Genomic DNA, 12,559 nt, shown 5'->3' on the forward strand with positions numbered 1-12,559 from the left:
TTATCTCTGTCTTAATTTTATTTAGGATTTAACCCAGCAGATCAACCTGAGCCCCAAACAGCACCATAATGCTTTGGAATGCTTGCTGCAGAGAATTTCAAAGAATGAGACAGCTAGCAATGAATTGGCACGCTGGGGACTCTGTCTCCAGAAGGATGTACATAAGGTGAACTGGAAGATGTAGTGGAGTAGGAACCAGCATTGACCAGCAATTTTAAGAGCTTAATGAATGAAACTGGCTGATAGCTCCCTACCTTATCTTTATTTTGGAGTTTTGCTTTATTATTACACTTTTTTTGGGTCCTAGTCCTAATATTTGAATTTCCTTATCTTAATTTGCTACTAGCTCTTACAGATTTTTCTTCTATATTTCCCAGGGCTCCGAGGTGTTAATTTTTAGTCAGGCAGATGGCACAAGGAATATTGACTTACAATTTACCTCATTTTCAGGTTTCCAACCCAAATAATTCTTAACGTTCTGTATGTCCTTTTCTTTTTTTTTTTCTTCTCCAAGAAGTAACTTGTGATTCTTTGAATATACTATTGTCATGCTTTCTGTAGGCATAGAGAGTCTTAGTCTTACACAATCGAATTTTCTTACAGCCCTTTCTACCTGCGGTTTGCTGGAATCTGCTATGTTGTATTAATTTATGCAGTGTGATCCGTAGGACAGAGGCAGCATGAGATGGTAGAGTCCTTGGCCTTCAGTATCTGCTTATTTGTCTTTGAATCTGGGGGCGCCTGGGTGGCTCAGTCGGTTGGGCATCCAACTTTGTCTCGGGTCATGATCTCAGGGTTTGTGGGTTCAAGTCCCACGTCAGGCTCTGTGCTGACAGCTCAGAGCCTGGAGCCTGCTTTGGCTTCTGTGTCTCCCTCTCTCTCTGCAGCTCCCCCCTCTGTCTCTCTCTCTCTGTCAAAAATAAACATTAAAAAAAAATTTTATTTGGCTTTGAATCTCAGCTCTACCACTTGCCATCTTAATTACTTTGAACAAGTTGCATAGCATATTGTAGTTTCTTTATCTATAAAGTGACGATAATGATTGAATTATAAAAATTTAAATGGTACCATCTTTCGTATAATATGTGACACATAGCAGGTGCTCAGTAAACATTAGCTGTTATTATTTTTCACCTGCTTTTGAGATTATACCAAAATAATTAATTCTGTCTTTTCTGTAATTCTTTTGCATTTTGAATTGGCTCCTTGTTAAAAATTTCTTTTTCTCGGGGTGCCTGGGTGGCTTAATCAGTTAAGCGTCCAACTTCAGCTCAGGTCATGATCTCACAGTTCGAGCCCCACATCGGGCTCTGTGCTAACAGCTTGGAGCCTGGATGGAGCCTGCTTCAGATTCTGTGTCTCCCTTTCTCTCTGCCCCTCCTCTGCTCACACTCTTCTCTCTCTCAAAAATAAAGAAATGTTAAAAAAAAATTTTTTTTAATTTCTTTTTCTCTGTTTTAATAAAAGTAATGGATAGTGAATAAGGAAAATTTGAAATTTTAGAAAACATAAAGAAATAAAAACATCAGTAATTTCATCATCCAAAGATGATATCTCGGTGACTTATTTTAGATATTTATAAAAGATAACTTCAGGGGCACCTAGGTAGCTCAGTTGGTTAAGTGTCCAGCTCTTTATTTCGGCTCAGGTCATGATCTCGAAGTTGTGGGATCAAGCCTTGTGTCGGGCTCTGTACTGAGCTGAGCGTGGATCCTACTTAAGATTCTCTTTCTCTCCCTCTCTCTCTCTCTGCCCCTCCTCTGTTCACACATGTTCTCTCTCAAAAAATAAATAAATAACGTAACATAACATAACAAAATAACATAAAATATACTTTGGTGTATTTCCTTTCCCTACACATTTTTCTGTAAGAATAAATCTTTTTCTTACAAAGTTGTGATTATATTGTGTATGGTTTTACATCTTCTTTTTCATTTAATATCATATCCTGAACATGTTTTCATGTTATTAAGTGTCAATTTGAAGACATAGAAAACATAAACCAAAGAAGAAAAAAGTTCATCTTGCTGTATCAGGATAACTACTCTTAACATTTTGGTACATGACCTTCATTGGATTTGTGTGTGTGTCTGTGCATGCTTACATGCTTACGCACACTCACACATAGCATGTATTCATATAGTTTCCTTTTTTCCCCTCAGTTTTTCCATGTCATTTAATATTTTTCTGAACATTTTAATGGCTGCCAGATAGTTTATTAACAATTTCCTTTTCTTTTACATTCAAATTGAATTTAGTATTTTTCTGTTAGAAATAGTTATTCAATGAAGAGCCTTGTAATTGAATCTTTTTACATGTTTATTTTCATAGTCAAATTTATGGAAGTGGAATTATTAGGTCAGGGGACACTTATGTTTTTAGTGCTTTTGTTGTATATTGCCAGTTGCCTTCTAGGCTCAAGTTTCAAGGTTTAAGGTTCAAGTTTTTACTTTCATATCATGAGTTTGATTCCTTACACTCTTGCTAATATGGGCATTGTTATTTATGTTAGATTTTGATAATGGTAATTAAATCATTGAAATTTCTTTTGATTATAGATGAAATAAGTAGATATTTTTTTTTTTAATTTTTTATGTTTTTTATTTTTGGGAGAGAGAGAGAGAGTGTAAGCAGGGGAGGGGCAGAGAGAGAGGGAGACACAGAATCTGAGGCTGGCTCCGCTCTATCAGCACAGAGCCTGATGTGGGGCTTGAACTCACGAACTGTGAGACCATGACCTGAGCTGGAGTCAGATGCTTAACTGACTGAGCCACCCAGGCGCCCCTGTTATTACGTTTTTGTATTAAAATTTTTTAAATGTTTATTTATTTTTGGGAGAGAGAGAGTGCAAGCAGGGGAGAGACAGAGAGAGATGGAGAGACAGAATCTGAAGCAGGCTCCAGGCTCTGAGCCCAATGTAGGGCTCAAACCCACGGATTGTGAGATCCTGTGCCAAAGTCAGATGCTCAACCGTTTGAGCCACTCAGGTGTCCCGCCTCTGTTATTTTTTAATAAGCAAATGGTAGAGATCATAGAAAGTAAAAATCCTCTGTAATTATACATCCCCAGAGATAATCACCACTAAGTGTAGTTGCATTCGATTTTTTTTTTTTAGGTTATTTTGAGAGAGAGCGCAAGCAGTGGGGGTGCAGCAGAGAGAGGGAGAGAGAGAATCCTAAGTAGGCTCTGCACTGCCAGTACAGAGCCCAATGCAGGGCTTGAACTTATGAACCTTGAGATCATGACCTGAGCCAAAGTCAGATGCTTAACTGATTGAGCCATGTGGGCGCCCCAGACTCAATTTTTATGATGCATACATTACTATTTATTTTTTTGTAAAAACAGGATCATATTACATGTTGTTACAAAGGGGCTGCAGACTGGTGCCGCCAGTCTGGAAAACAGTATGGAGGTTCCTCAAAAAATTAAAAATAGAACTACCCTACTACTCAGCAATTGCACTACTAGGTATTTATCCAAGGGATACAGGTATGCTGTTTCGAAGGGACACATGCACCCCAATGTTTATAGCAGCACTATCAGCAACAGCCAAAGTATGGAAAGAGCCCAAATGTCCATCGATGGATGAATGGATAAAGAAGATGTGGTACATATATATATACGTATACGTATATATATATATATATGTATATATATGTGTATATATATATATGTATATATATGTGTGTGTGTATATATATATATGTATATATATGTGTGTATGTATATATATGTATGTATATGTATGTATGTATGTATATATATGTATGTATGTATATGTATGTATGTATATGTATGTATGTATGTATATGTATGTATGTATATATATGTATGTATGTATATGTATATATATATATATGTATATATATGTATATACACACACACACACATTGTATACACAATGGTGTACATATATATATATGTATATACGTATATATATATACACACACACACACAATGGAGTATTACTTGGCAATCAAAAAGAATGAAATCTTGCCATTTGCAGCTGCGTGGATGGAACTAGAGGGTATTATGCTAAGCAAGGTTAGTCATAGACAAATACATGATTTCACTCATGTGAGGACTTTAAGACACAGAACAGATGAACATAAGGGAAGGGAAGCAAAAATAATATAAAAACGGAGGGGGACAAAACATAAGAGACTCTTAAATATAGAGAACAAACAGAGGGTTGCTGGAGGGGTTTTGGGAGGAGGGATGGGCTAAATGGGTAAGGGAGTTAAGGAATCTACTCCTGTAATCATTGTTGCACCATGTGCTAACTAACTTGGATGTAGATTATAAAAAATAAATTATAGAAAATTGATTGCAATGTTTGCAAAATAGTTCATTATGCTGTTATATCAACTAAATTATTTTCCTGTGTTTGGATATTTAGATCTGATTGACTTATTCCTAACTTTAATTTGTTCTTTCATTATATTTATGTCTTTTCCTGCCTGCTTTTCTTTTTAGAGTATAATAGTAGGTATAGTTTATGTTCAGCCTTATTGAGAAATTTTACTTTTCGGCACCTGGATGGCTCAGTTGGTTAAGTGTCTAGTTTTGGCTCAAGTCATGATCTCATAGTTTGTGAGTTCAAGCCCCACATCAGGCTCTGCGCTGACAGTGTGGAGCCTGCGTGGGATTCTGTTTCCCTCTCTTTCTGCCCTGCACATATGTGCGCGTGCTCGCTCTCTCTCTCTCTCTCTCTCTCTCTCTCAAAATAAACTTTAAAAGAACTCTTTTTAAAAAAAGAAATTTTACTTTTAATTTTCTACTTGCAATTTGTCCCTTAAAATATTTTTAAAGATTATATTCCTATTTATCTTGAAATTATAGTTGTTTTATATGCATTGTCTACTTCTAAAGAGATAATGCTTTCTAATCCTTGTTTTGGGAGACCATGTTGGAAACTTCAATAATTAAAAAGCCTTGCCTATAAAAATTTTACCTGTATTTGTCCAGGGTTTTATTGACCTGGACTCATTGCTAGCAGTTTCATTTTTGTGCCATTCTCGGGCGTTATACCAGGAACAGGTCTATACAGTGGAGTTGACAAGGCCCAAGAGAGAACAGCGTCAGTGTTTTTTCCTAAATTAGTGTTTGCAAATGACTCATGTCATGTGTACTTTGTTTTCTGTTATAGATTGAAGGACGTGTTCTGCCAATGGAAAGAATTAACTTAAGAAATACTTCATTTATCACATCTCAGGAACTAAACTGGATTAAGGAAGTAACCAGAGACCTTTCCATCTTGACTGTAAGTGACTTTTAAGGTGGTGAAGAGAGGACCAGTATTACTAAAAATATGGAAATTAGAAAGCACGAATGATTCAGTGTCTTCTTTTTGAGGGAGAGTACCAACTGAATTCCCATCCTGAATTATCTGCTAAACAGGGGTCCTTCAAATAGAGCAAATTGATGAGTTGTTAGAGGGAAGCACTTTGGTTGGCCGTAGACTTAGGAAAAGGAAATAGATTGCTATGGTAATTCATATAGTGCAGGCCTAGTACCCAGTCTTCCATTTATTTTCCTTTATCTTCCTGGATTTTCCCTGGGAGTTCCTTGAAGATGTTTTTTATCCATGAAAGAAGTAATTAAAACAGTCTCCTACCAAGAGAACTGAAGAACAAAATTGTGTATCAGTATTTTTAAATGTTTTTGCCTAATGTGGTCTCTTTGGCCATGCATAAAGTACATCTGTTTCTAAAACTTTTTATTGAAATATATTTAAAGGAAAAGTGTACTTACAAGTGTACAGTGTTCCACTGTGGGAGTATGCCACAGTTTATTTATCACCCACAACTATGTTAGTTATAGGAATTAGATCAAAAAGGACTCAAGCAAAGGAGAATTAAAAGCAGTTTCTTCTCTAGACTAATATCTCCTGGGTGTGAGTTTGGAGTGTTTAAGTTGTGGGAAGTGCTAAAAATAGCTTGTGGTTATTCCTAGGTCCCCATGCATTTCTGGGCACTGTTTTACCCAAAGAGAGCAATGGATCAGGCCCGAGAACTGGTTAATATGTTGGAAAAGATAGCTGGCCCCATTGGTATGCGCCTCAGCCCACCAGCCTGGGTTGAACTAAAGGATGATCGAATTGAGACCTATGTCAGAACCATTCAATCCATGCTAGGAGTTGAGGTAATAAACTAATTTGAGTATATGAGTAGAATGCTTGTTTTAAAATTGTTGCATACTTGATTTTAAATTATCTTGCTTATCAGTCTGCTGTTTATGATGTCCAGAAATCTGTGTCTTACTCATGTACACATGAAATACTATACCAAGTAGTCTTCATGCCCTTTGGTTAATTGATTCTCTCATTCTATGTTGGCAGTAGTCTCTCTCACTCTGGTGTTCTTTTTTCACGTAATTGACGGAGAGAATAGCTGACTTAACTCTAGTTCGTTATCTGTATAGAACATGTTGTGCTCAGAAAGCAACTTTTTGGGCCCAGTGCCATTTTGCACAATTCAGTACTGCACTGTCATGGTCTGGTCTGGCTTAAGATTTGAATTGCTCTGGTGATGAACCTGGCACCTGGGCCATCAGCTCGGTCCTGATAGCTGATTGTGAGCGCTGCAGCTGAGCAGGTCATAGCACTCATAACTCAGTAGTTCAAGCCTGCGGTTCTTACCTGTTTGCACACAAAACGGAGGAAGAAGCTTAAGGAACAAAAGCAGAGCAAATGTTTTGGGAAGTAATTAGTCTTTGACTTGAAGAGTCCATTGTTGTGAGATCAGTACTGGAATTAGATTTTTCTGGGATCTCTCTGATCCCCAACTCTGGGTTATCACCCAGAGCAGCACCCTCATATTCTGTCTTTGTAATTTCCTTCTGGTTCCCCATGCTAGTTGTACTCTGCCATGGCTACCCCCTGAGCCTGATCATTGATAATTCTGCCCTGCTTTCAGAAGAATTGCCCAGTGTAGTGCATCAACTCCCCCATCTCATACTTGTTCATGTTCTCTTTAGAAGAGTGTACTGCCAACAGTTTTCATGCAGCATGGATAGAAGTTTCATTCATGTTTACCAAACTTAACTCATCTTGGTCTTACTGTCTCTTTGTCATCTTTAGGGCATGCTGTTTTATTATTTTTTATTATTATTTTTATTATTTACTCATTAATTTATTATTATTATTTATTTATTATCCCACACATGTCTGCAGGAGCCAGATGAGAAACACAAGTGTAGTGGGCTAGGAGGGGACTATAGTGAACTTAAGAGAGTAATCAACCCCATGACTGCAGATAAAAGCCCAGCATTATCAAATTAATTTTTTATTTATTTGTTTTTCAGTAGAAGCAAAAAATCTGGATTTGTATGTGTGTGCCCCTCCATATGTTTAAATGTTAATTAAAAAAAAACAACATGTAACTCATTGCAGGGACTAAAAAGCTACATGTGTTTGATAGATCCAACCCATAGGCTCCCAGTGTGCAGCCTGTGTTCTACGTGACTTCAGAAGTTCTTTGATGTGATTGCTGGAACGTGTGTTCTCTGAGAAGTCTTAATCTAACACTAATCTTGATTTGGAATAATATATTATTGATTTACCATTAATAGCTGTTTCTGGCATAAAGGATTGGCACTTTCATTTCCCTTCCGTGCTACTTTTCTTTATTTATGCTGAAAGATCCTCTGTTTCCAGTGTTGGATCTCTTAAATGGTGAGGGATCACAGATGTTTATATGAGATATGCTGCTGGCAATATCATTCTCTCTCCTAACCAGGAAGTTAGGAAAAGCCACTTACAGATTTGGCAATAGCTTCATTTCTTTGTGCTTGGCTCTGAATCTTTTCTTGTGGTATTGCATTCCATGTTTGCTCAGTTTTGTGGTATGAATGTAATAAGGTGCTTGGTTTACTGAAGAGAGTGGTAAAAGCATTCTAGGGAATTGAAAGCAGCAACTAAAAAGTAATCTTTGCAAATTTTCAAGCCTGCCTTGTTCAGGCATCTTAATTTTCCTAAGGAAGAACTCAGGTAGTCAGGGCCACCTCTAGATAATTTATGGTATTCTATCCCGTATTTCTGCAAAGAAGCCCTGAATCCAGCAAAGGTTCAAGGACCTGTTCGGGGTTGGAGTGTCTACCCTCTTTGTTTCAGTCCCTTTTGCCTTAAAGGTCCTATGACTTCACAGGCTCTTAGACTGCCCACAGCTGGAGTCCCATCAAGGTCCCCTGCGACTTCCAAAGCCTGACTTATATGTACTTTATCTCTTCAAGAGGAAGATACAGATGGTTGTTTGCATCATCATGGGAACACGTGACGACCTCTATGGGGCTATTAAAAAGCTGTGCTGTGTGCAGGCTCCTGTGCCCTCACAGGTGAGTGGAGAGCTCGGCAGGAGGCATACATGGAAACTCTATAACCTCCCTTGAGGTTTTGAAAAGAGGGGTACAGATGTTCAAAAACTGAAGTTACTATTAGAAGCCATCATGTGTAACCTTTCTGGTGGAAAGTTCCCCTTATTAGAGTAACCTGGTGAAAAGCAGAGGCTCTTTGTAAATAAATACTGCCTTCATATCCACAAATGAGTACTCTTGCTGGTTCAGAGAGTGAGCTGCTGGGTGGTTTCACATGACTGGGTTCTGAGAGTATAGGCTTCACTCTGAAAGGGGAAAGCTGTTAATCCTAAGTAGGTTTGTTTGTTTGTTTGTTTAATTTATTCTGTGTGAGATCCTTTTGAAAGTTTTTGGGTTTTGGTTGTCTTTTTGTTTTGATGTGTGTTGTGTGTGCGCGTGCATGCCTACATAGAAATCCTAGAATTAGAGCTAGTCATGCATAGTGTATTGCCTGCTAACTGGGGTTTCTTAAACAAATGTGGTGTTTACTTCAGGCTTGTTTATATCGTCTGACAGGCTTATAGTGTCCCCTTTCTCCACACCCCTTTATTATAGGTCATCAATGTTCGAACCATTGGTCAGCCAACCAGGCTTCGGAGTGTGGCCCAGAAAATTTTACTTCAGATTAATTGTAAATTGGGTGGTGAGCTCTGGGGAGTGGATATTCCTCTGGTGAGTGATGCTGAGATGTTTTCTTCATTCAATTTAGCTCTCCAGAGACTTCTACCTAGCTATTTTCCTAGTTTTCCTCATAGAGTTATCCTTATTCTCCATGCTTAGTGGTCTAAATGGTTCATGGCCTGCTTTTGTATAGCCCACGTCCTGAGAATGGTTTCTATAACCTTAGTTGAAACCAATAAAAATAAGACTGATATTTTCTGACACATGAAAATTATATGACATTCCATTTTCATTGTCCTTAAATGCAGTTTTATTGGAATATAGCTATACTTCTTTACAGACTAACTGTGGCTGCTCTTCTGTTGTAATGACAGACAAAATTGAGCAGTTCCTACAGAGACTGTGGCTCACAAAGCCCAGTGTTATTTACTGTACGGTCCTTTACAGGAAAAGCATGCTGATCCTTGTTCTACATCTCTGACTTATTCATAGTGTTTAAAAAAAATGTCAAGTTGATTACAGTCTCTTTCTTCCTCCAGAATTCATTTTCATATGTTGCTTTTGGGGTTCAGATAATAATTGAAGATGGGGTGATGGATTGCTTGGTTTTTCTGGTTTGTTTTTTGTTTTCTAACCCAGAAACAATTAATGGTGATTGGGATGGATGTTTACCATGACCCCAACCGAGGCATGCGCTCCGTGGTTGGCTTTGTTGCAAGCATCAATCTGTAAGTCTACTCAGTTCCATTTTGTTTGGTTACCTCATTTTGATGCCTAATCTTATTGTAAATCTAGCAAATACTTTTTGAATATTTTGTATTATAGTAAAAGTATACTTTAGAAAAGAATACTTAACTCTATTTTCTCCTTTATCTTTCTATTAGTTTATGCAGCCTGTTTAGCAAGCTTGTCAGGTCTGTAAGTTTGTTGCCTCAAATGTGGTCTGGTCTTCTTCAGAATGGGGGCTCTGTCTTGGTGTTTTTTTCCCCCTAGGAATGAGGGATTTTTTTGTTTGTTCTGATTAAAAACAAGACCTGTTCATGCAGATACCTGCAGAAATTTAGAAAGTGAAGGTTCCTTGTGGACCATCTTTTATTGACCACCACCAAAGGTTTGAAGTATATATACTTTTCAAATTCTCACTTATGTGCATAGTAACACGTATAGGTGGTGCACGTATGTTTACAAAATGGCATATTGCTATGTATGCTATTTCTTGTTTTATGTACTTAAATTGTATATTGCAGATATTTTCACATATCAATACAAAGAATCTCAACCAATTCTTTTTAACTGCTGCATGGAATTTATTGTATGCCAGAACACTATTTAACTAGTCCTCTGTTGGTGGATATCTGAAATTTTTTCAGTTGGAAGCAGTTTTGTATCAAATACCACAATTATGCCTATATTTTTACATTCTGTGTATGACTTACATATATATCTTTTCTCATATTAACGTATGTTTTTATCTGTAACATAAATGCATTTACTAGATACCGTATCGGTGCATAGAGGCGCCTCTGTGCTGACATTCAGACTGTGAGCCTTCCTCTGTGAGTGTGTGTTCATCTCTCTCTCTCTCTCTTTACTACCTCCTCCACAGCACACTCACAAAATGGTATTCACGAGTGGTGTTCCAGATGCCTCATCAGGAGATTGTGGATAGCCTGAAGCTATGCCTGGTGGGCTCCTTAAAAAAGTTTTATGAGGTAAGGGGAACAGAAATTCTAGAGTTGTTTTTAAGGACTACCTATCTGACCACTTTAAGAGGAAGTCTGATTTAGTGGGAGGGATCCCATATTGGAGGTGAATCTCCTAAACAGACTGAAAAGTTAGTCATTGCTGAACAGGCAGCTCAAAGGGACTGCTTTCAGGCTTCTACTTGTACAGAGCAGCATAAAGAGATAAATGCTTTGATTTTGCTGGGTAAGTAATGATTATTTCCCCAGATTGTAATAAGCCTGATGCCTATAGATATAATCTCATGCCCTTATCAGGGAAGTGAGGGTAAATTTCAGCAATTAAAGCTTTTGAATTTACTCAGCTTTTTATGACTATTATTAGGCACTTTTCATTTTGGTTCAAGACAAATGCCTCCCTATAATCACCCCTAGAACTCCCAGGAATGCTAACCATAGAGAATTGCTGTCATTAAACTGATATTGGGTCTGGCACAATGAGCAAGCAAAATACTGGGTTTTGCCTTGGCCAGTACATCAAAGGAAGCGTTGATAAGTGGCTTTCATTTCTTAGGGTCAGAGTTAGCCCTTTGCATGGAGATTAACAGCAAGAAATTTAATAATTTCATATGATTACAGTCAGTCACTAGAACTCCACCTTGTTTCCTTTTAGATTAATGTTCCCTACACTGTCCTTCAAACAGTTTGATGTTTTTCAGTGTTAGAGATAAGGAAAAAAAAAAAAAAGTTGAATTCTGTCTCTAAGGAGACCTGTATGATACACTAAAACTTTGTCACCAAGTTCTAACACCTTCATTTTTTTTTCCTTTTCCTTTTTTTTAAAATTTATATTCAAGTTAGTTAACATACAGTGTAGTCTTGGCTTCAGGAGTAGAACCCAGTGATTTCATCTCTTACATAAGGACACCCAGTGCTCATCCTGAAAAGTGCCCTCCTTAATGCTTGTCACCCATTTAACCTCTACTCCATCGCCACCAGCAACCCTCAGTTTGTTCTCTGTACTTAAGAGTCTCTTATGGTTTGTCTCCTCTGTTTTTATCTTATTTTTTCTTCACTTTCCCTATGTTCATGTGTTGAGTTTTTCAAATTCCACATATGAGTGAAATCATGATATCTGTCTTTCTCTGACTGACTTATTTCACTTAGCACATAATACCCTCCAGTGCTAGCCACATTGTTGCAGATGGCAAGCATTCAGCCTTTTTAATCTCTGAGTAATATTCCACTGTATATATACACCACATTTTCTTAATCCATCAATTGACGGATATTTGTGTTCTTTCCATAATTTGACTATTGTTAATAGCACTGCTATAAACATTGGGGTGCATGTGTCCCTTTGAATCAGCACTCCTGTATACTTTGGATTAATGCCTAGTAGTGCAATTGCGGAGTCGTAGGGTAGTTCTATTTTTAATTTTTTGAGGAACCTCCATACTGTTTTCAGAGTAGCTGTACCAGTTTGCATTCCCACCAGAGTGCAAAAGGGTTCTTCTTTCTCTACATTCTTGCCAACATCTGTTGTTTCCTGAGTTGTTAATTTTAGCCCTCCTGACAGGTGTGAGGTGGTATATCTTATTGTGGTTTTGACTTGTATTTCCCTGATGATGAGTGATGGTGAGCATCTTTTCATGTGTCTGTTTGCCATCTGGAAGTCTTTTTTGGAAAAGCGCCTCTTCATGTCTTCTGCCCATTTCTTTACTGGATTGTTTGTTTTTTTGGGTGTTGAGTTTGGTAAATTCTTTATAGACTTTGGCTATTAACCCTTTATCTAATATGTCATTTGCAAATATCTTCTCCCATTCTGTTGGTTGCCTTTTAGTTTTGTGGATTGTTTCCTTTGCTGTGCAGAAGCTTTTTATCTTGATGAGTTCCGAATAGTT

The 12,559-nt window shown here is 37.6% G+C and overlaps 1 protein-coding gene across 4 annotated transcripts in view; it reads left to right on the top strand.

The window, feature by feature from the left end:
• Positions 1 to 12,559, top strand: part of PIWIL2 (piwi like RNA-mediated gene silencing 2) — a 76,733-nt gene that overhangs the window by 25,638 nt on the left and 38,536 nt on the right. For 3 of the 4 annotated variants that reach the window (XM_060653313.3, XM_060653314.3, XM_060653315.3), the window contains 7 exons: positions 26 to 166; positions 5,150 to 5,263; positions 5,956 to 6,144; positions 8,233 to 8,334; positions 8,908 to 9,024; positions 9,613 to 9,701; positions 10,580 to 10,685. In XM_060653313.3, the coding sequence (XP_060509296.3) occupies positions 26 to 166; positions 5,150 to 5,263; positions 5,956 to 6,144; positions 8,233 to 8,334; positions 8,908 to 9,024; positions 9,613 to 9,701; positions 10,580 to 10,685 (858 nt within the window). The remainder of the gene's footprint in view (positions 1 to 25; positions 167 to 5,149; positions 5,264 to 5,955; positions 6,145 to 8,232; positions 8,335 to 8,907; positions 9,025 to 9,612; positions 9,702 to 10,579; positions 10,686 to 12,559) is intronic. The other variant, XM_060653316.3, reaches the window with a different exon arrangement.

This window comes from Panthera onca, chromosome B1 (genome assembly GCF_046562875.1).
Source record: "Panthera onca isolate mPanOnc1 chromosome B1, mPanOnc1 haplotype 2, whole genome shotgun sequence".
NCBI lineage: Eukaryota > Metazoa > Chordata > Mammalia > Carnivora > Felidae > Panthera > Panthera onca.